Source organism: Trachurus japonicus, chromosome 16 (assembly GCF_045865225.1).
Source record: "Trachurus japonicus isolate A0001 chromosome 16, Traja_1.0".
NCBI lineage: Eukaryota > Metazoa > Chordata > Actinopteri > Carangiformes > Carangidae > Trachurus > Trachurus japonicus.
This window is the reverse complement of record NC_140922.1, coordinates 15,900,672-15,927,545: the sequence shown is the minus strand read 5'-3', so window position 1 is coordinate 15,927,545 and position 26,874 is coordinate 15,900,672. Positions and strand designations below refer to the sequence as shown.

General features: G+C 43.5%; 1 protein-coding gene across 1 annotated transcript; it reads left to right on the top strand.

Annotated features, from left to right (window-relative positions):
• The first annotated feature begins 3,048 nt into the window (after window positions 1–3,048).
• On the top strand, window positions 3,049–26,874 carry nkd2b (NKD inhibitor of WNT signaling pathway 2b). Its single transcript, XM_085802080.1, has 10 exons — window positions 3,049–3,350; window positions 3,478–3,504; window positions 3,621–3,712; window positions 21,168–21,228; window positions 21,905–22,032; window positions 23,707–23,802; window positions 23,947–24,088; window positions 24,432–24,489; window positions 24,605–24,732; window positions 25,509–26,874. Exons 1-10 carry the CDS (start codon window positions 3,326–3,328, stop codon window positions 26,123–26,125), a joined length of 1,374 nt encoding a protein of 457 aa, XP_085658206.1. The 5' UTR covers window positions 3,049–3,325; the 3' UTR covers window positions 26,126–26,874.

Below are 26,874 nucleotides of genomic sequence, written 5' to 3'. Positions count from 1 at the left end.
CACGCTTTTATACCCACTCAATCATATCACTGTCACCTTTTAAATGACCTGTGTTTGGTGTTTTATTGAGCACAGTTAAATGTGAAATTTGGTTGGATTTGATTTTACTGGCGACGGCCTGTTATTAAGATCAAACAAAAGCTTTATACTCTCTTTTTACTCTTATCAATTTTTTTAAGTACTGGGTTTTTACAAAATCCCAGAATGGATTTCCCCTCAACCATAAAGCCCCTATTTTATTGAGAAAACTTAATCGTTGTTTATGGGAATTATCCCTTTAATGCCACAGTATCTTTAGCACCTAATTGTCTGGCGCCCACAATCATCATTTGTCAATGGAGTTTTTACGTGAGATGAATCACACGAGGAAGTTCTCCTTTTCTCTAATGTGATCACTGATCACAAAGTGGAGAGGGGGAAAAGGCAGATAGTGAAAAGAAAAGTTGTAGGAACGGGCATTGTGAATAAAAACCATAATTGCTCTGTCTGGAGGCCTTTTTCTTCTGACTGTAGTCGGTCCAAAACCAGGCAGCTGTTAAAAGGCAATCAAGACGGTGAAGGAAGAAAAGTCAAAAGCCTTATTGTTACAGGGTTTTATCACAGTTTCAAGCTGTTTGAAAATGTCAGAAAACTCCAAACAAAACAAACAGTCTGATGTTTATCCTCTCAACCGTTGTTCAGGTACATGGCTGAAAGCAATGGAATAAAACTGCATGTGCCAGTGGTGATTCACATAGGGAGGGGATTAACTTACACACATGCTTATAGGTACACTAAGGGGAAACTGAACAGAACCGCACACAAAAACCATGGAAACCAACACTATAGTTTATCTGAGCAAAAATATTAAACTTGAGTTTTAAATGGGTAATGATTTACATTATTGTTTTGTTAATGTTTATTTGTTAATGTGTGATGCTGAACACAAATTTAGGAACACCCTGCTCTTTTGCCAGCATCCATATCATCTGTACAAATGCATAACAAGAGCCCATGAAAGTGAAACTGTCAGGGCATTTCAATTCTTCATCTACATGACGTGCTTTGATGACAAACCAGGACTTTTATCCAAGCGAACACTGATCTCAAAAGACATCTCTCTGTTCCTAGTCTAAACTATCCTGACAGACGCTGCATAAAAAAGTTGTTTCTGCTTGAGTTCAGACGTCTCTTGTGTCCCCATATGTTTGTCATCCATTTAAGTGGGATGTTAGAGAGAGGATAAGGGAGAGATGCCTTGTAAAGCGGCAGAATCCTGAGAGGCAGGCTACATAAAGAAGTGGTGATAATTAGGCACGGTGAGCAGGATCAAAGAAAGCTGCCATCAATGAGCAATGCAAATGTCAGCGTGTCCCGTCAGCCATAGACGGTGATCTGAGAGTCTTGTGTCTGTGAGGAGTCAAATGGCAGACAAATTGACAGGAAGAGCTATAGAGCTGCTCGCCGCATTCATCAAGATATGACAGAGAAACTGGGACACTATGATACAGTACCCTTCTCAGAGAAAATGAGATGTTCTTCCAGGAGCACAGAGGGAGGAAAACCTCTTATGTTCTTCCAGGCAGAGCTTCACTGTTCAGGTAATAAAGTATAACGATGGGCTGCACACATGGGCTGTAATTTCTTAAATGACAGCGGCACTTTGGAGCTGTGAGTGAGGGAGTGAGTGAATGAGTGATTGACACCAAACTTGTAATAACAATTTGGTTTTGTCTCAATGACGTGCAAAGATCAAAGTAACAGTATTGAAGGCAGTCTGCACAGGAGTGGAATATTTACAAAACACCAACATCACATTCATGTTTTCATACTAAGCAAAAGGTTGCCTAAGTAAATGAATATTCATAACTCCTGGCATGTGTTGTGCAGCAGTCGGGCCCTGTTTAACACCCTGCCAAAGGAAACAAGCTGTAAAACTGCTGAAGAGCTTTTGATGTCTGGTGGGTTGAAGTTACAGCATGTTCTTCCTGGTTTCTCTTTCATAAACAAATGGTTTATCTTTGACATCTGTTGTGCACATACCAAAAACAAATAATGGAAATGACTATGTGTGCAGACATTATAATCATCAGTCACTTTATAGTCAGGTTGTTATCATTAATTGCACCTTGTGTGTATCTAACAATACTTCTTTAACAAACTAAGGTGTCACTTGGATTAAAACACCTCATAAATAATATTATTGTTATACTAGGTCATGCTACTCGTTGATATAATTAACTTTAATGAATCTTTAAACTTTTATGTCTAGCTACATGAACTAGGATGACAGAGCTCTGAAATAGAAATGTGCCCACAGACTAGTGACATTAATGGAATAATGAAATTAATTAAGAAAATACTATAGTCATTATGTAAATCCGCATGGAGTTAAAATTACACCAACAGAGGACGCGGTTTTACGTTCACCAACGCACGGGCAGCTAAACCAGTGTTTAAGGTTCAATACTTGAAGAAAGCAAAAATGAAACCGGAACACAGAAGAATGGGCTTTTCAAAATAATAGTAGCCTATATTTGGGAGAAGGTGTGCAAGTATTAGTTGGCCACAACACAGAGCAAATTAACATTTAGGCTAAGTGTATTACTATTGTAGCAGAGCGTTCTGGGTCACACTATATTGGCTACTATTTATTACTGTTTTGTGTCATGGACAATAAACATGAAAAAGAAACGAGAGACTGATATTTGTATTGATAATATAAATTCAAAGGTGCAAACAATTACAGTATTCAAATCAATTAGTGTGTTCAGGTAGCTTTTACTGAAGAGGATAATGTAGAAATTTGTCAGCATAGTACAATTAGCCTATGATTTATGTCGGCTAAAAAGAAAAAAAAAAGACTACTAGAGCCATATCTTTATAAATACCCCAGACATAAAAGTTATGTGGCTTCACATTGTTTAATGTTTGATTTCTCACAAGCTGCTTGCAACGCTCGAGCCAATAGGTGTTTTACTTTGTAAGACAGAAGCGGAAGCGCTCCACGTGTTTCGCGCATCTTTGACGCTCGCGCCTCGGCGTGTGCTGCGTTCAAAGCGCCTCGCGCTCAGTCGGACTGAAGTGAAGTCTGGAGACAGACACAGAGCAGAGCGCGCCCCGTCTCCCACTGACACCGTTTTACACACTTATCTCGTTTCCGCAGCACAGACAACTGATGCTTCAATGAAGAGGCGATTTGATGACCCGCCTTTGGATGAAGTTGGAGTTTTCTTCTCGCAAAACAAACACAATGTGACTATGTTGAAACAGTGATTGTGTTTCCCCCCCTCCCCTTGTCGGATTTCGGAGTACCTTTATTGATCCAGGGAAGAGGGACTTAAGAATGGGCAAACTTCAGTCAAAACATGGTAAGAGATGATGCACTTAAAGCATCAAATATCCACATTTTAAATTATAGCCTATCCTTATATATAATCTCACAATAACTAACGTGTGTCTGTTTTGCATCCTTGTTTATGATCACGGGATCTAAAGCGTGTAAACGCAGAGAAAACCCTGAAGGTGAGGCTTTAGATAATTTGTATATAATAAAGACTAATTAATTATTACATTCACATGAAGCATAGGTAGAGATGTAATCTATAGCTGCTGATCGACATGTTTTTTTCATGTCTTAGGAGACAGTTTTGTTGTGAACGCCTTCCTCCGGAGAGGGATGGAGGAGTGTGAGAGGTACAGCGCGACGGATCACAAACTGAAGAACATGCAGGTATCAGGATTTGACTTTTTAAACTTTGAATTGTTCTTCCCGGTGACAAGTCAACAAAATTAGACTTAAAGCAGCTTTTTAAAAAATGAATTAAATGATGAACCCTGATGCCATTAAGTTATCCCTTAACTCATTTTTAAGACTTTGTGGAAACAATTTTAATGACTAACCACAGAGAAAATTAAGGAATTAAATGAAAATCACACAAATCCTTAAATTCAAACATAAAAAACAACATAAAATCCTGTCTTGTCCCAAAGGATAAAACACAGAAATGTTGAAGTGCTTACAAATGATAATCTGTGATTGCATTCCCTCTTGTTATGCAGCATGTGCATCACTCATGTTTGTTTAACAGATTTACATGAACAAAATTCGTCACTGGGAAAGAAAAGTGTGTGCATTATGTGTGTATCTGCCTCTGTGTGTGTGTGTGCGTATTTGCTGATGGGATGGATCTGTCAAGCACTTCAAAGTTGTCTGGCTGCGGCTGATATCCCTTTTCCTGAAAGATGAGCTGAGAACTTCTTGACTTTGAGGGGGGAAGCAAACTGTATTCACAAGCATGTGTGAAGACACGCTGATGTCTTTGCAAAGTTGTAGTCTGTTGTTCTTTCTGTCATGTCTGGCCCCGGCACAACACTGCAGCGGTTATTCCCCGGCTGCTAGCATCACTGGATGGGTTATGACAGCCATGAGCCCTGTGTGTGTGTGTGTCTGTGTGTGTCTGTGTGTGTGTGTGTGTGTGTGTGTGTGTGTGTGTGTGTGAGCCGTTTTGGCAGAGCAGCACACACATACACACATGCAAACACAGGCTGGATGGATGGAAAGGTAGTCGTTTCTCAGACTGAGGGATATAAAGTTTGCTCTTGTGGCTGCTGGCATCATGACTCAGGGCTGTGTCTTTTTCCTCAATGCCTCCCATTCTAGTGCGGCTCCCAGTGGGCAGCCCTCTGTGGCATAACATTACATCACTTCAATTAGTGTCGTTTTGAGGGGTACGAGAGTCCCGAGCTCGCAGACAGAAAGTGCGAGGAGTTCACACAGTGGAACTGACAATCTGTGAGGTGGGTGGTTGTAATAGTGGAAGAGTTATGGATTATATCAGGGCTATAAACCGCCCACTCATGGCAAATTAAAAGAGAACTTTACTCTGCTTCAGAGAAGTCTGAGTTCACACTCCCCTGAAGGGAAACCACCAAAGACATACGCTTGGCTCCCATTAGTAGGTGGCTCCCACCCTCCCTTACCTCTATCAAAGTCATGCTTCTGATTTATGTTGTGTCATTAGTTGGTTGCATTCGAGGCTCATTCACAGAGCAGAACTGGACAGCAGTCAGCATTTAACTGACCAGCTCCTCCGGCTTTCTAATAGAAACTCAGGATTTGTTGCAATGGAGGTGGAGAAATCAAAATACAGTCGCATCTGTTGTTGCATATAGGCCTACTTGTCTTTATGGTGAATTTCTATACTAAATAATATTGTTGTGGTTTGTCTAAGTAACACACACACATATATACAGTATAGGATATGTGTGTGTGTGTGTGTGTGTGTGCGCTCTGTGTTGTACTTCAAATGATTGAATATGTGACTGCCTGCTCTCACAGTGACAGCTCTATCCATGCTGTTTGAAATGAGCCTGCATTAATATAAAGACAGATGATGTCCCGGGGGTGTTTTTCTTGCCGTTTCATTTCCCATCAAACAGACAGTCTTTCAGCACAGATAGAATTTATTTCTGCTGTAAAACCGTAATACCATTTCCTTGTTTGATCCCACATACTGTTAATTGATTCTGCGCTAGGATTGGATTACATTGTGTCTTCTCCAGACATAATTATTGGATAATGGGTTTTTGGATGTCTTCGGTTTAGATCATGATTAAACAAGTCCAAGTGAAACAGAGAATAGAATTATTTATGGGATTTTTTTTTTTAACCAAGGATTTGAAGTTTTTAGATCAATTTCAGTCTCATTTTCTCCATCCTCTTTCTCTGTTGTTCTCACTGGTCAGTATAGTTTCACCACTTAGTCCTGGTTGGTGAGCTTCAAAGGCAGTTAAAATTACTTATGATTTCATATAGAAGGAGATTGGCCAAACACACTGTTTAGCTCTGACCATCCCCCTCCTCATTGTTAAATGGGGGAGTAGGATTCCTGAGCTGTCTGGCTGTGACTTCAAAGCACGGAGCTGCGAGTTATAAAAGGGCTCTGATATCAGTGGAGCCTCCGAACCCTCACCCCTCTATCCCCCTGTCCTGTCTCTGGGGGATGGGCCGAGGGATGGAGGACTACCGGGGGGAAAAAAAGAAGAAGAAGATAGAGAAACAAGCACCAACAGAGCCCATGCCCAACATCATTCTTTGTAAACCATTAATCTCCAGAATAAAGCATCTATCCAGCAAATTGTGAATGCTTTGCCACACTGTAACAAGAAACAACAAAACATAAAGGGATGAAAGGCCTGTTTAAATATTGATATTGCTGCAAACCATAATCCAGGATTGAATCTGGCAGGTTGCCCTCAATAGGTGATCCTATAGTCTCGTTAAGGTGTGGTGTGAGTGGACAAAGAGGAGCGTGATTCAGCAGGAAGACTTGGCTCATCCTGGCTACAGTCATCCAGCTTTAGACTGTTATTTTGCAGGTGTTCAATCAAGACAAGTCATACCTGTCCAAGCACCTGGTGTCATGTAGAAACACTACAGGTGAGATCAAAGTGGCAGTCTAAGGTGCAGTCGCTCATCTTATCCCTCAAAAACAAGCTTGGTCTGTAGTTATTGAATGTATAAAATTCAGAAACCTCCAAAGCCCTGTACTTACCCAAACCTGTGTTCATTAGTGGAGGAGCTCTGTGAAGGTTCACTGTGTTTCACCCCTGGAAACATCAACACATCAACAGTCCAGACCCTCACACACACACACACACACACACACACACACACACACACACACATATATACACACACACACACACACACACACACACACACACACACACAACCACAGTGCTTCATTTTGGAGTTTCAAACAGACATGCTTGGATGCCCAAATAATGACAGCCTAATTCTGCCTTTCAGCACCATCTTTTGTCTCAAAACTTCCCACAGACATCGCCCGTGAAGGGTGGAGTGTGCCAAAAGCTGCAAGACGCAAATTTATTTTGACTTACGGAGAGTTACGTATGCACTCACCCCTCAATAATAAATTAAGTTTAAGAGCAGAGTTCCCAAGCAGCTCACTAAACTAATTGTAAGCTAATGTTTTTTTAACATTCATTTGGAATCTGTGAATAAGATTTTCCCCTTATATAAAAGTCCTCATTTGGCAATACCATTCAAAATGGATGTTTTGTTTGGACAATTTCACCACCGGGCATTTGGGTATATCTTCTAGTCACCATGTTCATTTTGAGTTAGCAGTATTTGATTTGGACCTGAGCCTGGGATGTCTGTGTAATCTTAAAGCAGCGGCCCTAAATGACATTTTGTTTTTCAGTACACAAGCCACAGATTCAAAACTGATTTTATTTCTCATTGGTCCTGAGTTGTGTGTATAGTGGACACAATTGTGCGGCCCCTGGGGTCTTCAAGGCCCTCTTTCAAGGAATATTCTCATCAGCAACATCTCATGACTTTTCCCCTTTTTTTCACTTCTGTCTCTCTCACAACCACAAATGACATAAAGAAAAACAAAAGCCCATCCCCGCTGCAGCACTGGCGGGGAGTGATGCACGACGGAGAGGAGACAAAAAGGTGTGCTCATATATGTACTGCTTTTGAAGGAACTTGAAGGCATTTGGAGAGTTTGTTTTTTTCCACCTCTTTTTTTTTTTTTTTTTTTTTTTAAATTGGCTTCACAAGAAGGCGAGCTGTGAGCCTTCATCTCTGAATGAAAAGCATGTGGCTGGCATCCAGAACAGCGGGGTCTTTCAGCACGGCCCCGGCAGACATCTGTTCCTGGTTTGTACAGCAAAATCCTGGAGCAGGGAGAGGGGCTGTGGTGGGAAGGGGGTGAGAGAGGGTGGCGGGGAGTAGGAAAAGAGGAGGAGGAGGAGGAGGTGGAGGAGTGGTGGTGGGTTTAAGGGTGTTTTTTTTCTTGGGGGAGATATTTGAGGGGCTTTAAAGGTAGTGGGGGAAGGGGTGTGATAGAGAGCCTCATCCGCCTTGTCCACACCATTGTTTGGTCAGGAGCTGACCACTGGTCTCACCTTAGCTTCTTTATTAACTTCTAACAGCTGTTAAACATGCAAATCGCAGCGCTCTCCTGGGACTTTTTTTTTTTTTTCCCTCTATGGTGGTTGCAATTTGTCCGGAGCAGTGTAAACATTATCACCTGGTTGGCCTCGACGCTAGTCACAAGTGTCGAGACGCTTGTGTTCGCCGTTCTTTCATGTTCGAGTGTTAAAGTGCGTGTCACCACATGGCTTCGCCTGTGAGTCAGAGGTCGAGTCCCTCTCTCACTCGCTGTCTGTATGTTTGCGAGGGAATGAGTGACTGACTGACTGACTGAGTGAGTGAGGAGAGAGGCAAAGGGTGGTTTGTGCGGCCAGCGCCTAATGGAAAAAGACATTACAACACTGCAGGCACATTAAATGTTTATTTTTCTGAGGATATTTATACTGTCTCAAGTGCTTTGAAGCAGTTTGCTCACTTTCACCCTAACTCCCCTGTGACCCGCGCTCATAAAGTAGTAAGGACTCTCTTTGGCCATCAGGAGGAATCAAAGAGACATCACACATTGGTTCACAAGCATTTTGGCACAAATCAAGCGCTGTATTAACTATGGGCAAAATGAGCTATGAGTGCCTTATAAATCCACCACCCCCCTGAATCCTTACAAGACAAGGCTATAAGATTTGGTAAATGCTGGAGCCAACTGATGTTCCTTAATAATTGCGTCTCACTGGTGAGACCTTGAGACCTTTATTCTTGAACTATTGCCCATTTTGTGGTGAAATCTAAACATTGTCTCTTAAAGGAATAGCTCAACATTTAGGCAAATACCCAGTATGGTTGTCTTGGAGGTGGATGAGAGGGTTGATACCCTCTCATATCTGTGCAGTAAATTTCAGGTCAGAGTCAGCAGCTAAGCTCAGCAAAAAGGCTGGGAACACGGGGAAACAGCTGGCCTGATGCTGTCCAAAAATAAGAACATCGGCCTACACGCCACCTTCAAAATCACATTCAGACTGACATAAGCTTTCCACTAAAAAAAAAAAAAAACACCTCTCTCTAGTGGTGCAGCAGGGGGTACCAACACAGAGTGGCTCTGGCAAAAAAAAAAGTTGAGACCAGTCCAGCCTTTTGATGCAATGCAATGCAATGCAATGTCACGCATTGAAATAGATATACACAACTGCCTGTCGACAGTCTCTGACAACATTGTGACAACTGTTGTCGTACCATTACAGCGTTGCGGCCACAGATATTCCACACCACTGATTATGTTTGATGGTATATATAATGATTTAAATTTCTCCTCATGCCCAAAGGGAGAACGGCATTTAGACAAGAAGAATGACAGTGGCTCCACTTCCTTCATTACTGACGCGCTTATCTGCAGACATATGGAATGAAGCTCTGTCGTCTTTGAACATATCGCAGCTCCATTATCGCCGCTTTGAAGTCACCTACTTCTTGTCACTGCTTTTCATGATATTTATGAGAGATCTGTTGGCGTACTTCAGAGGGAGCCGTGTAGCTTCACTGGACCGGTTTGCAGCGGAGTCGTCGTGCAATCGTGTGTGAATATCTGAATGCCTGAGCGCAGCCCATCCCAGATTCTCAGTGACACTGCATGACCTAGACATGCGTGGTCACCGATGACAGCAGGGAGACCTCACTTCCTGTGCATGATTAGTGCGCTGGTGGCTGTTCGGGGCAGCCCTGCCGAGGGTTAATACTGGTCTATGTCTTTGCTTTCGCTCCCTGCCAGGGGAAAGAAAATACCTGAAGCTGGAGCCCAGTGCTTAGCGCTGACATTTTTGGCAAAGGCTGTTGGATCCAAGTCTGTGTTTGATCTTGTGCTTCTCCCAGCCAAGTAAAACACCGGGAGACTCAAAGGTTATTACATTTTAGTGTGTAAGGTATGTTTCCACATAAACCCCTGTTCCCCCTTAGAAAGCTTTAGCTCTTTTCCAAGTGGACTTCATTTCGCAAGCCTGAGAGGGCCGGGGGAATATTATATTTTTTCAGTTATGGTTGTTGGTGGTGTTATTATATGCTGTCATCGTAGCCATTGTTAATTGATTACATTGTTTTAATTACATCCTCACTGAGTATAGTGCATGAGGAGGACACAGGATGCTTTAGACTCAAAGTCTAACTTAAACATTATCAATAGAGACACTGCAGATCTATTTTTGTTCAACATTTTGTTTCTTTAAATATTTGCAGATTGAAAGGGAACACTGAGGTTTTGCTTGTTTGCTTAAAGAGGACAGGGGATTCCTCTTTTGGACACGAGTTTGTTATCCTATGAATTCAGCCAGTGGAAACTTGAGATTGTGTTCACAAAAGGTCAGATGCTGACATATATTCCACAATACAAGCACTGGGGAAACTAAAGAGCAACATGTGCGGATAGCTTTGAATTTTAGTCATGAATACCTCTCCTTTTTTGTGTTTGCGTGAGAAAAATAAAGTAGAACACATGAGAATACATTAACACCACGGAACTACTAATAATCACTCAAGGATATTTAAAATTCATCCGAACCGTGCAACTGTAGTTTCTTTGCTACCTAATGCTGTTCATGTTGTGATGCAATGTGTACCCTCTTTTGGCCCTTTGGTAGCTGACATTAGCTTTCTGTGTATAAAAAAACCTTCAGAGTCAGAGTCACCCCTGAACGCTTCGAAACTTCATCCTTGCTCCACATTCCTGAACCTGACGCCCTGTTAGGTTTGAGGCTGGAGAGTGGGAACACCACACACACCACAAACCCTGGTTTCCTGTAGGCTTGAAAAAAAAAGCCCAATGGAGGATACCCAGAGCTGCTGGCATTGTTACTTACTGTTGTGATGCTGAAGCAAAGTGTCTGCTTCTTTAAAAAAATATTCTTTACATATTAATCAGGTGTTCCAATGAATCATGTTGTGCTCTTTAGGTGGAGCACTCCAGTGTTTATTCCATACAAGGAGTTGGTACCTTGAGTTCATTTGATGTTCAAGGTAACCTTGGAAAAAAAGGAGAAAAAAGGAATTCATCTCAGAGCCGGGTTCATAGTTGAACAGACTTCACACAATATCTATCTTCCTGTCGTCCAGTTTCATATACAGAATGCCACAGCACAAGATTTATCAAACACACCCAAAACCCAGACCCCCGAGGAGTAAGGCATCTTTCCCTCTGCTCTGAGCCAAGCCTCCCCCCCTCTTTGGGACCCCAAGCTTGCACATGTGTAGGTATCGCTATTACTCAGCTCATAAAACGCCACAGTCCCATCTGAAAGTGGTTAGCTGTTGAAACACACTCGCAGCTTCAAAGCTTGGATCCAAGCTCTGCAGACAGCACAGGCCTGGCCCTCCTTCTGCACATCACATTCCTCTCCAATGGGGGGGGGGTTCCAAAGTTGCTTTTGTTACACAAACCTGTTCCCGTCATCAAAACCCTCAATGGGCTTCCATTGAAAGGAAGTGGTTTATTTTTGTCATGGGTGGTAATTTTTCAGGGGAATTTAATTTAGGAAATAATGGTTTGAGAATAATTCCTCTTATGTATTCATACAGAATAAGAACTCGGTGGTTCTCACACTCTGCGTTGGTGTATTTATACACCCAAACACCTTTTGTGCTCTTTCTATACGTGACAGAAAGGGAGGGAAAGGATGAAACAGTGCTGAAAGAGGCCACTGTTCTCATTTCCTCTAAAGGCAGCCTTCTTTTCTTCCCCCACCCATTTCTTTCCTGAGCCCGTCCACTTCAAAAGCTGACCTGGCCCTGTGTGCCATGTAACATGTTTACCTAAAGGCTCATTTCAAATAAACAGCAGTTCCCTCTCAGATGCCCCCCCCTCCTACTGAGAACCTTTCAGACACACCATATGCTCATAGGAGATGCTTCACAAAGACAACACACTTTTCTAAATCTGGATTTTATTTCATGATAATGCTGCAGAGTGACTTATACAAAAAAAAAAAAAAAAGAAGGGGGCGGGGTTTGCTTACAGTGAATGAAAACGTGTGAGAAAAATATCTTCCGCTCAGGATCAGCTTTTGAAGATTGGTGGCGGCAATAAATGAATACAGCAGAATTTGCAGATATAGTGGCTCTGCAAGGTTTTAGTCTCCAACCAGCACCTACTTCGTTGTGTTGATAGGGGCTGACTGATCCTATCACTTCAAGAATGCCAGTGTATCAGAATATCTGAACTTTTACCCCCAGTGCCATGTGCTCAGCTTTGAGAAACCACTCCATCCTGGTAGCACCTGATTATCTCATAGCCTTTAAGATGCTTTTACACATCAGCACCCTCTGTTTCTTGAAGCATAAATCCGTCTGCAAGAGCCTTTTTATCAAACATTAAGTGACACACTTAGTGCTTTTAAGTGGACTGCCTCCAGACTTGTGTGAGATAGAGCGCGAGGCTCCATCGTGCTTGTAGCTTTATACCTGAGATAAGATAAGAACATACAAGCAGCTAAGCTAAGCTACGCTAAGCCAGCTCATGTTTAAGTGCAGTTTTTTTTTTCATGGCCTCACAGCCCTGGTTTCCATTAATTATGGCTGTGAAAGCAGCAGCTCTCTGTGCGCTCTGCTGCAAAAAACTGAGCCGGAGAAAGAGGTGGAGCTGAGCTGAGCTGCCCTCTGCACCATAGCCTTTTGATCTCTGCTTGTGCCATGGATGAATTACGTTCCAGAATTTCACACTGGGGAACTGTGCTTCAGAAACACACGGAGAGTCTGTCAGGTCACTAAAGTGCACACATGGCAGCTTCAGTCCAAAAGGAAGAAGCACAGATGTTACAGTCTCGCCGACTGCGGCCTCAAAATCTCTACTTGGCATCTTTCTGTGATGTGTCACAAATAAAAATTGTAATTCATGCTTTGCGCCAACGAGCTTTTAAAATTCTTGTCTCGTAGCTACGATTTCAGAAATACGCACCACCCTCATATCCTTTTTATTTTTTTGACCAGCAATTTTCTTTGAGAATAATTCAACAGAAATATGAATGAGCTTTGCATGATTTTGGTGCAACAGTAATTGGCCCATGTGCTACTTTCAGTTTTTTCTACATCTCATCTGCTCATCTTCAGCTTTCAACTTTGTCCTCTTTTTCATGGGAAGTTACGTCTGATATGCCAAACCATTACAGCCAGTGGCCCTTTTGGCAACGGTCCATTTTACATATCCAGGCTTCCTCCTCATCATCATCATCTGAAGATCGTGGAGTCTCCTCGGCTTCCTGCACCCAGCAGGAGGGTATTTTTAGGAATCCTCAGGAAAACACTTGGTGTTGACCCTGGGATGACCCCCTGTCCAGTTCCAGGCCTGTGAGGAACTTCACAGCTTGGAAATAAGCCGGTTCTTGCAGTGTCAAGAATTCCCGTGGTCTTTGAGACTGGCAATCCCGACCAGCTGGAGGAGACGGCAGCACCGGACAGTCAGAGTTACACAACAACAAAGCGGGGGAGAGAGACAGGAGATAAAAGAGGTCCAGCCACCTTGAATATGTAGCACCTCTTTTTTTCCCCTCCCTTGTCAGATTTTAAATATTTTGTGCCAAAAAACTGTGCAGCAGTTTGCAATGCCAAGACTTTTTTCTTTTCTTTTTTTTTATACCCAAACTATGTTGGCAGGATGGCCTCAAGCCTTAAATATTTCATAGTAAGGAGGAACAGTACCAATTATGCAAACAAGTGCTGTCTCTTGGGACCTGAGGTTTGGCAAGTGTCATTGAGAATAGTGGTGCTATAGCAGATGAGTTATTAGAGGCTCTGCCTGTGTGCTGGCCTGTCTACCTTAGTTATTTGTTGCATCCTGCTGCACTGAACTCTGTATTTTGTCTGCCTCCAACCAGCAAGCCTGATTCCCCCTGAGGGCTGACAGCAGTAATAATACAGTACAACAGCCTCTGTTTGCCCAATATGCCTACCAGATGGATGTGTTGAGAGTGCATGCTACATTACTGGCTGATTGGTCACGGCTGCATAAGCTCCTCTTATCGTAGTCAGTCATATGGATCTGCACTTCTCCGTACAAGTCACCCATAGGGAGCAGTAACAAGTGGGCTGTGGAGCTTTGGTTTTGGCCCTGAACTTGTTCTTATCCTGCTGGAAGACATGTTGAGGAAACCAGCGGGCGGCTCATCCACCAACCCACAAGCCTTTTAACAACAGGGGCGTCTCAGATTTAAGTGAGCAGCCCAAAAGTTATTGCGGATTAGATTGACAGTGACATTTAAGTGTGTACCCCTATGACTCCCAACCAGAGAAACTTGTACATCATAGGGTGCCTCTGCTTTTGCCAGCGTGTAGATATACCCAACTAACTCAAGTAACCAAAGTATCAGAGATGGTGATTGGTTTTGAAACCGCTATAGAGGAGAAAGCAGAAGTTGAATGCGGTTGCTAACACGCTGTATGTGATAAATTAATGTTTGAAATAGTCAAAATAGTGGATTAACTCTTATATCTGTGAATATAAATAGGCAAACACGGCCATACTGCTGAAAGTAAATCTGTCACTTGCAGTACACACACAAACTTGACTAAAGCAAACTGATGATTTAATTTTAAAGAGGCATTTTTGTTACTATGTCCACTTGACATCCAGGTTATAACCCACTCATGAGAACATGTTTAGAACATGACGGGCCGTGTTGACTAGGGGCCACTTGAGCTCATCTGGTCGGGCTGCGGGGCTACATCAGACAAAAAAAAAAAAAAAAAGCACGGGAACCACTCGACATGAAAAGCTTGGGCAATGTTGCTGCTCTTCCACACTGGTGCGCATGCAGCTGCCCTTCCCCAACATGGTTTGTTTACATTTCTCAGTCACCCACAGGAGCACTGCAACGCCTGTAGCTCCACCAGCCTCCAACCACAGAGCCGCGCCCCTATGAACTGCCAGGCCGGGTTTTCAAAGCCGTGACTCAAATCCCTCGCAGCTTAACAAAACGAGCAGTGAAAACAGTGGTGTTGGTGGTTATCTCACAGGTGAGAGCAATTATAGGTGACATCTCAATGCAAGACGGACAGCTGGAAACCTGACACTAACTACAGTACACAAAAAAAGCACCCTTACAGGTGAGAGTGATTGTGCTGGAGTGGTTTTCTCCCAGCAGGACCAGACAAGGCAGAGGAGGAGGAGGAGGAGGAGGAGACGTGACTGTAACTTGACAGACGACCAGTTTGAAACAGTTCATTCCCACTTAAACCACATGAGATCTCTGCAGCTGATGACTTTCGAATGCTGTCTCCGCCGGACGCTGGCCGGACCGTAATGCAATTGGCGTCGCAGTCACCTCAGCCACAACCTGGCGTTTGTGAGATCCACTGTGTTGTTTAAAGGGCCTGTGGAATGTGGAACAAATCCCCTCAGCTTTATCAGCCTGGGCGCGCTCCCCATTGGCCGGGCTTAAGAGCCAGAGGCCTGCGCGGGAGCTTACAGAATTTCACACAGAGGCCAGAAACAGAGGAACATCCTGTTTGAGTCTAACCGCCTGTCCCACACCGGCTTTGATATGCCGTCTTGTGCACTCACCTCTTTTTTTGTTTGTCAGGGTGTGTGCGTGCACGCTCAAAACATGTTCTGTGTGTCCCCCTGTCTAGTATCCGCCAACATCTTTTTTTCTAGACGTCTGCTGCAGGAACATAGTGTCACAGTGTCTTTCAGTGGGATTTATTGTATTTTAGTTTTAAGAATTGTTATTATAATAAAAAAGGAAAATAATTATGTAATTATTATGATCAGTGGTGATGGAATTGATCATTGGTCATTTTCCAGCTCATCAAATTTGAGGATTTGTTTTTATTTGTTTTGGATTGAACATCTTCGAGCTCTGAAGGTGTCTGAAAAAGGTGTCACCCTGGGCTCAAGGAAATTGTGACTGGCATTTTTCCCTATTTTCTGATCATTTATTTGCTGATTAGACTTATTTGGCTTCATTCAACATATTAAGCTCAATTAGTCTTAGTTCTTAACACCTACTTATCATGAGACATGCAGACTTGAGACGTGGATTTACTCGCTCCTGTAAAGACTCGACTTAATGGAGATTTCACCCTTTTAAAACTCTACTTGACTTCAGATTTAAATCCAAAACATGTCTCGAGTTTTAACTTGTTAAATCCCAGAACAAAATAAAAATGTCACTTGTGGCCATTAAAGGAACACGTTTTACTGTACTTTTGTACGAGTACATCATTAAATGTTCGAGTGCATGTAACACATGGCGCTAGTCATATAAAATTGCATGCAGAGACTATTGCCTTACACCACCAAGCCCTGTTACATCTGAATTAAAACAACATGCTCTCACTGGTGCTGTCATAATAACGTGTGTGGTACCAGGTTTCAGTACTGTGTGTTTCAGATATAGCGGACTATGATGATCAGTAACTGATCAAATATATTAACTATGTGATGATCTACTGCATATCTAATTTAATACATTTGCCTAACCCAGATTCATGAGTGTGATTCCAGTCACTGGTATGAAGCACATGGTTTTCTAAGTCCCTACAGTAGCTGCCTGTGTGACAGCTGAGAGGAGGGCACTCCATTACATCAGACTCCTATCAAAGCTCACTTTAATGAGGCCAGGCTGATTACAGCACCGGTGACAGATGCAGGGTGGTCAGCCAGTGATGTTAATCTTTGTTTATGCCGTGCAGCAGGTCAGAATCAAAGTGAGAGAAAGAGCAGTGAGGGGTTTGAAGGGACGTGCAGAGTTTAGGAGATAGTCTTTCCTGATTGAAGGGGAGCGGGTGACTTTCTGTGCTTTACGTGCTGCCAATAGACAGGCAAGTATGCTCATCTCTCCCCACAGCTGTTGTTATACTAGGACCGAAGAGGCGTCCCCCCACTGATTCATGTCCTGCCAAGGGAGAGGTTTTGCCTCCTGTTTGACCTCAGAGAGCGTCCCACTACCCTGAAAGGGTCGTATCTGGGCCATCTTGGCCACATGCGGCAAGCCCCGATAACGGGCTGGCATTCTACGCTGAGCTCATTTCCATTCATGCAAAGACACGTCATGGCACACTGATACGTAGATAAAATAACCCAATTAGTGCACAAAGGCAAATGTTAGTGGTCTCGGCGATGACAAGCATTGAAACGACAGGGTTGTGATTTTTGAGGCTGAACTTTAAAAATGCTCCAAACCCTCACTGAGTCCTTGTCTCAGTCATGTTAATAGATCCATTAAAAAAGAAACTTTTAGCTTCTGTTTATACTGTGATTACAATGAACATTATAAGGCAGGCTAACTCAAATCCAGCAGTATGTGCTGCACTGTTTGTTTTAATATTGCTACTCACTCTGAGCCGAGGCCAATGTGCTCTGTTGACTCTGAGCACCATAATTACCCCGACTTGGAATGAAAGCTGAGGCCTGATGAACCAAAAGCAGAGGGGGCTTTCTGTGCAGCCGTTAAGAAAACCAACAGATTGTTCTCTTACTGTCTTGCAAGAGAAGAGACAGAAGTTGTGCAACTGGCCCTCTCTCTCTCTCTCTCTCTCTCTCTTCCTCCCTGTCCCTCTCTCTCTGTAGCTCCCCATATTTTCAAACCCTAGCCCCTTCCCCCTCTGTCTCTCTCCCCACCCCTCATCTCCCTCTCTTTTACTCAGCCTCTCCTCAGCATAACCGCTCACATCTGGTTTTGAGTCAAGGCCAGGTTGGTTTCTCTTGGAATGGAGGGCTTTTATTTCTCAATGGCCCCACTCCCTCTCCAGTTTCATTCTGCGGTGAAGAGTATGCAGTTTGTTTACGAACTGGTGTTCCTTTCTTCATACTCATACTATTCAATCTTCATTTTCATTACTGGGGAACCCCACAACCGTGCCCAATTTAAGTCCAGTGGGAGCAGGAAGGCTGGTTGGCTAGCGGTTGTCAAGGCTTTCCTGTGGCGTCCTCTTCAGTGTCAGCTCCAGGTGACTCTGTGCTGTTTGAAACTGTACATCCTGGACGACTGCCACTGTTAGCTGCTCAGTATTTGTGTCTCTGTATCAAATTAAGGAAAAAACTGGGATTGACTGCACTAGTGAAGAAAAGGAGACAAACAGAATTAAATGTACGATAGTAGCACCTTATGTTCCTTATGTTAGTTATATAGCCAGGTAGGTTATTTTTATACTTATTGCAACTAAAAATGAGGCATCTGAAGTATCTCAGAGAACCACATTGCTTTGAAATTATGCGAGGAAGCTTCCAGACAGTATCCTGTCCTCTTTTTTTCCGGCATATGCTTGCACTTGGATACGCATCCACACATCTGATCAAGTTGCCATATTTCATACCCAGAGGCCAGAGGAACTGTGTAAACAATCTGCATGTTAGCCTCCCTTGTTTTGTTTTGTTTTTGAGGATGCAATTTTGCAAAATCGGTTGTGCTTCCTAGGGTTTGAAGAATGGAGTAAAAGAAGTGTGTATACTTATATTTAGGGGGCTGAGCTAGAGGTGGGGGGAGCAAAGGGGGGGTGAGAACAAAGATGTGCAGTGTTTTCCAGTGGGAGGATGGGTGGTAGGCAGGCAGAGAGAGAGAGGGAGAGAGAGACTGCTGGGGGATGTCTGATGTCACCTGGTAGGGAGCTATGAAAGCTTCTCCTGGTTACCCTATCCCACATAAAAGTCTGGCAGTAGGCTGAGGTTTTAGGAAGGCTTGGCAGAAACGCTGCATTAAACAGGAACAAACATCACACACCTCTCTGTCTGTCTCTTATGTCAAGACGTCTGGGAGACAGAACCTTTTTACTGTCAGCGAATGTTTTCAATGCACTTTTTATTTTTTATTCTAAAGCCAACAGAAATCTATTACCTTATCACCTCTTTGTCACTCTGGTTGAAAAGTGTCCGTCCCACACACATGCAATTTTTCATCTTTCCCCATACCTGTTATCACACAGCGCGTGGAGGTGGCGTATCATGAGTTTCAGGTGTACACCACTTTGCTTTTAAAACACTAACACGTTTTACATCGCCTGCAGAGCACTTTGTGATCTGATAGTGAAAGAATGAGAGCCGCTAGATGCCAGAACGCAGTTAATTACACATGTGGTGGGCAGATTTGAGCCCGACACCGTGGGCGATGGGGATGGAGATGCCATGTGTTTAGACGTTAAACTGCAGACTGCGGTCAGACTCGGGCTTCTCTCTCATTAGCTCCCCCAAATGGATGTAATGGAGGTGGTGGTGGAGCCATGTGTTCAACACAAGCCCTGCCGGTCCCCTCCTTGTGCGCTCAGCAAGGCGTCTCCTGATATCTGAATTTTAATTAGAGACAAGATTCACTTTTGGCAGTTGGTTGATTGATTTGTTTCATTATGTTGAACGCTGAATCCTGTCTTTCATTTAGAGGTGCTTATACCTTGCTCTGCACCCTCATGGGAGCGAGGATGAGAAGAATCAATGGATGTCTTTGATGTTCCTCTGAGCTGCGTCTGTGTGAACTCCCTCCTCCTTACATACTGCCCTTCATTAGGGGACTGCGGTACAAAGAGGGGGAGATAAAAGCATCCAGCGCAGAGAGGAAACAACAACTTGGCTGCAGAAACCACAAAAGATGGATGTGTGTAGGGATGCGCATACACTCTTCTAGTTTCCACTGTGTGTGTGTGTTTGGTGATTAAAGAATGCTGCTTGTTTTGGGGCCCAGGGAGTGGTGCCAGTTGTCTCCACCTCTTTCAGAAGCCTCAAGAGAAGATAGCTCACAGTGACTGGAGTAAGCAATAGATAGACCCTATCTCCTTTCAAACAAACCACATCCTCCTCTGCCTTTACTCTTATCTGCATTTCTCCTCTCCCATCTTTGGTTCCTCTTATGTTTCCTTCCCTCTTCTCTCCCCCCTTTGTGCCCTCTTTCCTCTGCTCCTTTCTTTCTCCTTTATTCCTTCCGCTTACTTCCTGCCCCTCTCCTGTTTCCCTCCCCTCCTCTCCCTAAGGATCGACTCCCATTCTTTTGCTGTGTTCTCTCAATGTCTCCGGTGGCCAATTTGCAGAGAGAGAGAGAGAGAGAGAGAGGGGAGGGGAGGAGGTGGGGTGAGCGCTGTCCGAGCCTTGACCCTGAGCCTCAACTGGCTCCAACCCCTTCAGCAGTGAAGGTCAGGGCCAGATTACAGGCTGGAGGTATCATCCTCTGAAGTGAGGAATAATCACGGGCTATGAGATTGTTAAATAGAACCACAGGCCCTGGCGCTGTCATTACTCTGAGAAAGAGGGGAAGGGGAAGGAAGAGGGGGGCTCGTTCACCTAAACGCATGCAGATGTTCAGACTCTCACTTGAGCCTCGGCTCTGTTGAAGGTACATGGAGTTCTTTTGTTTTCTAGCATCTATCTGTTTTTTATTTGTCTCGTTTCAGTGGGCCTCCTTGATTCAATCTGGTGAGATTTTATTTCAAAGTGTGTGTGGAGCAGCTTAGAGGACTGAGAATGACGTAAATAAGATGAATCATTTGTTGTTTAAATACTTGTGGTTTAGGGCCTGTGCTGCACTTAATTTTCATTGTTTCCACAATCCAGTTGTAATTAAAGAATGGCAGCGTGCGCGTATGGAGACCCTGTTGCCTTCGCCTCAGTGTGCCTCAGCATTAGCACATGTGTGGGATGGTTATGAATACATCGTGGTTCTGTTTTATGCAGGATATAGATTATTCACATATGACAGCAGAGCATTTTTCCCCCCTTCCACCCTTTGTCCCACTTTTGTTTTACAGCTATGGAATTGTGTATTTAATCAGTCCCATCCTATCTGCATGGAAATTTCCATCTGGCAATTATTCTCCATTCAAAATAAATACACGCATGTTGCTGAGAGCTCATTGTGAGGTTTGTTTTACACAAACCAAACCTCTCAGAGTGAGAAAATACAACAAAACTTCTTCCATCAAACACTGCTCAGGAGGTTCTGTGTCAGGCAGGATGAGAATAAACAGGTTGGCTTGAGCGAGAGAGCTCAGATGATGAAGTGCATTATGGGTTTTTTTGATGGATGCGAGAGGGGTCCATTTGAAGGGCTTGGAGGAATCTTGAAAGCTTGGCTGTGGCCACGCTCGCTGTGTCCCAGACAGTGAAACACAATAAGCGTGCAGATGTTCAAAGTGTTTGGCCTCGCTGGAGCCTCCAGCCCTCTCCCTCTCATCTGAGTAGGAAATGCTTTAGCTGGAACTGTTTGTTTTCTCTGTGTCTGTGGTCTGAACTGTAGATTCACTTACATCTCTGACCCCCCCCTCCCCTCCCCATCCTTCTCTCTCTCAATCTCCCTCTCTCCCTTCATGTCTTTTCCCGTTCCAGGAGTTTCCAAGTGCTGCACTGAAGGACGGACAATTCACAGATCAACACTGTCCCCTAGAGGGTAGGTGGAGAAAGATGTCTTTGCACTCTTTGATGAGCTTTGTGCAAAAAACAATCCCTTAATACTTTCTGCTGCAGGAAACACACATGAAGCATTTGTATGTATCATCAGTTAGTGTGTAGGATTTCATTAATAATACAGCATTGGAGATGCTCTAGTCATACGGGATGTCACTAGCATTCATTTATTATTCCAGGATACTTATGTGCAATGTTGCATGATGATTAAAGAAAAAATATGTTATATGCATATGTTAGGCTGTCACAAGATTACAGTCTTTAAGATGATGTTTATTGTACAGAAAATGAATGGCTTTGGCTGAAGCTTTTATTTGACTGCACCATGCTTCATGGACCAGAGATAATATTATGCCTACCATATAATACGCTATACTTCAAAAAACATAGTAGTTTAAAATCTTCAGATTATTGTGTTGTGGTTTCATTTTTGGAGCTAGAGTAAAATGTTGAGCCAAAGAGAGACACTAATGCACATGCAACATGAACACAAAAGTCATAAAAGGGCTGTGGCCATTTGGAAACAATGAAGATCTATGTTAAGTTTATGGTTTTGTGCGGCCTTGAGATTTTCTCTGGAAGTGGAGCTGTTGCCTAATATCTGGACGAGAAATTAGTTTTTTCCTTTCTAACAGCAGTGTGTCCTCTTGTGTCCACAGTGGTTCTCCCCCCGGAGAAGGCTGAGGGCTGTGAGAGCTACCTGCAGTATCTGCACTCAGAGGACGGGGAGCGAGAGATCCTGAGAGACGCCACCAAAGCCCCCGGGAAGAAGCGCATCAGCCTGGATGTAAGATGTTGTTGTATGACTTGGCAACACTGATGTACTGAGACGTGATCGAGGTTTCAATGACACAACAATCCACAAGTGTATTACAAAAGCTGCGTGTAACAAAGACACAGGACAGAGCGAGAAAGTTCAAACACCAGCTGAGGTCTGTTCTGCCAGATGTTTGCATGCTCTGGGATTTCCTTTACATGCTCTGTGGTCCAAAAAAATTGCAGCTCAGTTGGACTGGGATAGTAATTATTATGGGCTGCATGAGTGCTTATGTATCTGTGTTGGGCTTCGTGACGGACCAGGGACCTGGAGTTAGAAGTAAAGATGTAGTAGTGTTGCTTCACATGACGGGATTTTTGGGGTCAGAAAAAGGTCTCTCCTGCACCATGTGCCGCGAGAGCAAAGAGTGATGAAACTGTTTTGTGTTTCAGTGAGTGAAAGTTATTCAAACATAGGTCAGAAAATAAAACCTAACCTCCACCCCGACCGCCGCTGCATGCTCTCAGTCACCCTGTGCGCAGAACATCTGACTGTATATTGACACTGCTCCAGACCATATCCTGATTGAATTTAGAGACCAATAAATAGAATAAATAGATTGTAATGTTTAGACGTGCATGTTTTAAAGAAGTGCTTAGATCTGCCCTTTGGTGATCACTGCTGGTTATGTGAGCCGAGGAGATGTTATAGAACCATAAAGGGCTGTTTCTCTCCCTAGGGTCTCCTCCCTTGTAAATACACACTGCCTTTCACACAGTGTCAGCTCTGCACTATGCGTGCAGCGGGGCTTATGTTCCAGATGTTTATTTTTCCAATTATGACCATGTTACTAGATACATCTGAATGAAAGTTATTGCCAAAAAGTTGTAACTGAGTAGTTGTTGCGCTCGTTTTTCCTGGAAGAAGGTAGAAAGACAAGGTCATGGTGGAGGGGCTCTGTCTGCTCCCCTGACACAGGGTAAAAGCAGCTGAATGGATTTTGTAGAGATTTGCTTTCATGCTTTGCCGTGGAGCTCGAGTCGTATGAATTCATAACAAAAATTTTTGCTTTTTAAGTTCCTTACCTTTTATCAGAGAGACTTTAGTTGGTGCAGTTGTTTATCTTTGCTTTTTAAAGAGGTCTTTAAAGTTACCTGCTGACAATACACAAAACTACACAAAACTACAGACTCATTCCAACGATAATATAAGACTCGGACAGGAGACGTCAGCTGTGATGAGTGAATCTGGTGTACTTTGCTGCCCCCTGTTGTTAGAAACACTGTTGTGAAACATGCACTATGAAAGTACAAAAACAATATATTTTTGTGTACATATATTATACATTATATTATTTAATATTTAGGGGTATTAAAATCAACTGCATGAATGACCATTTAACTGCTGTTTGATAAAAATGTTTTCCATGTATTAATGTCTTATTTGTTTTGTTCATATTGCACACACATCACATTTTGTAAGGATTAGCTATTATAAAAGTTTTTAACTTTGAATCTGTTTATTTCTATTTTGCCATGTTGTTTTCTTGTATGTTTATTTAGCATTTTTAAAACTTTGTGACATTTCTGCTTAGTTATCTGGAGGCCCACTGGGCTGTTTAACTCTCCCTGCACTTACTGTTTGTTTCCTTTGTGATTTCCTGTGTATTTTAAATGGCAGAAATAAACGTGTTTGTGTGCACAGGACTTGGAGTGCGATGTGTCTGTGGAGGACGACAACCGTCAGGAGTGGATCTTCACCCTTTATGACTTTGACAACAGTGGGAAAGTCACAAAGGAGGTGTGTATGTTTTAGCTGTCATTAATCTCCGTTATTTGACTATGCTGTTGTGCTGCTACTAACGCTGTTGCTGTCTGTTCCTCTCAAATGTCGTATGTCCAATATAACCCAACAGTTCCAACTGTGTTCTTCTTGTCTCTGTAGGACATGTCCAGCCTGATGCACACCATCTATGACGTGGTGGACGCCTCTGTCAATCACTCCTGCCATAACAAGAGCAAGACTCTGCGTGTCAAACTGACTGTCACTCCAGAGCCGAGGTGCCACAGAAGAGAGACGGGGACAGGTAAATGGAAATTAAAAACAAAATGATCTCAAGATGAACTGGGTCTACTCAGTACATCCATTAAATCTGTTTTGGCTCTGAAACCCTCATCTGCTCCTAAGTTAGTACGGTCGTATCTTCTTCTGTAAATTTCCATCTGTCAAATTTATTTTTCATGTTCACAGGATCTGATTCATGGTCTGTGTATATTTTTAGACATACTGGACCCTTACTTCCCTGAAGGCCTATACCTAATTATTCAAAACAGATAACATATCAAAGAAGTGTGCTTCAGATACTTAAAAAAAACTGTGTCTGTAAGTGTGGATCTTGCTGTTCTGATTTTTGTACTTTCTCCCTTCAGATCGCAATCATCAAGAGGAGGGTCGCTCAGCTGACAAACGTATGTCCTCGTACATCAGGTCAGTATCCAGCAGGTTTACTTTACTTAGAGGCTTGTCTTTGTGTTGTGCATCGATTCTTATGGATTAAAAGTAGAAAGTGTCGATAGTTTTCTCAATTTTCATTCATTTTCAGCGGCAGAGGGCAGAATAACGAGGCGCCAGCCACCGAGGGTCAGCATTACTGTGTGGATGAGAATACAGAAAGGAGGAATCACTACCTGGACCTGGCTGGTATAGAGAACTACACCTCCAGATTTGAAGGTCAGTATTTTTTCATCCTGTAATATACTAAAATAAGGGCAAACGCTGTAAGTAAGTTTAAAAGGATAGTTCAACATTTTGGCAAATTGGCCCATTGCCATAATCCCTATAGTTTTAGCAGTAGGTTCATTACCTTTATTTGGTGGTGCAAGCTATTTTTTAGAACGGCGGAGCAGAGCCGCGAGCTGCTCAGAGCTACGGAGGCTCATGGGATTTCTTGGTTTCCCTCATCAAACTCATCAAATACACAATCCAACAACTCAAAAACGCTCTGGTGGACAAGTTGTGAGATAAGATACACCATGAGGTAATAACGGAACATTAGGAGACAGAGTTGTTTTCGAGGCAAATGCAGAGACTGTTTGCCGGAAAACGAACCCCGACGTGAACACGTATCATCGGTTTTGCATGAATTTACCTCTAAAACAACTCTGTCTGGTAACGTTCTGTTGTTATATCATAGCGTGGTAAATGTGCAGGTCACAACTTGTCCACCAGAGCGTTTTGGAGTTGTTGGATTGTGTATTTGATGAATTTGATGAGGGAAACCAAGAAATCCCATGAGCCTCCGTAGCGTAACTCTGAGCAGCTCACGGCTCTGCTCCGCCATTCTAAAAATAGCTTGCACCGTCAATTAAAGGTAATGAACCTACTCGTAAAACTATAGGGATTATGGAAATGGGCCGAGTTTCCAAAATGTTGAACTATCCCTTTATGTACCATAAATTTTCAATTATCCAAACAACTGACTCCGTTCCTCTGGGCTGTCGCTGCAGGAACCACCCCTGCCTTCCCTGCACAGGAGCCTCACGGTCGGAGCTCCCAGAGCCAGAGCCGCTCTCGCTCCCAGGAGCCAGAAACCCCAGTTATTCACCAGCGTCGCTCGCAGATCATCAGCGACAGCTACAACCCCACAGAGTCTCGAAGCAAGGGCGCACAGTTCCTCAAATCGCCCAAAGGAAACTACAAGGGAAGCGGAGGGAATAATGGGGGAGGCAAATCCACTAAATGTCACGGCTACCACCCCCCTCTGCAAACTATGCTGCACAGCGGCAGCGCGGCGGGCCACGGAGGTCAGGATGTCTACCACTTGCCGCACCAAGCCCAACCCTCCAGCCACCACCAGCACCCGTTGCAATACAGTCACAGCAAGCGCCTGAGGGCCAAAGCCAGAGAATCCCTGTCCCCATCCAAAACCCCGCTGTCTCCTCAGTCCCACCCGCAGCAGCAGCAGCCCCCTCTGCCGTCTGTGCTGCCGAGCCTGGAGAGAGAGCAGGTGTCCGGTCCCCCTGGGAGCCCGGGCTTTGTGGTTCCTGTGGTCCAACGCCACGAGCACCACCACCACCATGAACACCACCATCACCACCACTACCACCATTACCACCAGACATGACCGCCCTCAGCGTGCAGTGACTGAAACTGTACAGGACCAACCACAACCAACCACACCAGTCTGAAGGACTTAACGCCATCCCACGGGAAGTGTCTCATGCTCTGTCCAGGATCTTTTTATTCTCCTCTTGCAAGCTATACAGATATATCCTGAGATTAGATGTACTGAGGAATGGTGTAGTGCAATGGCAGATGATATTGGACCGGAAGAATACTTTTCTGAGGTTATTGTGTAACAAAAAGATGCGTGGCACAGCTTTGAAGTGTTTGTCCATTTTCTGCTGGGACTGCTGCGATTGTTAGCCGTTTTCAGTCAAGGGTACAGATACCAGTGAGAAACAGATCAAAAGACTTTTGACCTAACATCCTCTTTCTCTCTCTTGATGCTGTTGGTTGAAGTCCCGGGAAGCTATATATCAGAGTAGGTGTGTTGTTCTGTGTGAGACCTTTCCAAAACATGGATCTCAGGTGTAAAGGTGCTGCTGCTCTCAAGCTTTTCACAGAGGCTTCCTCCACTGGGAGGCCTGATGTGGACTTAGGGGTTTCCTGTTTGGGGAGGGAGTATAAAATCACCACTGCCAGTTTTAATGCAAAAATATCTTGCTATATGTATAAAAAAAAATCTATATATGTAAACACATTTTATTGTATAATTATTATACTGTATATGCATATTTCATCATGAATATAATTATGCATATATGTATTTTGTCTTTTATATATTTTAATAAACGTTATATAGTTCATTTA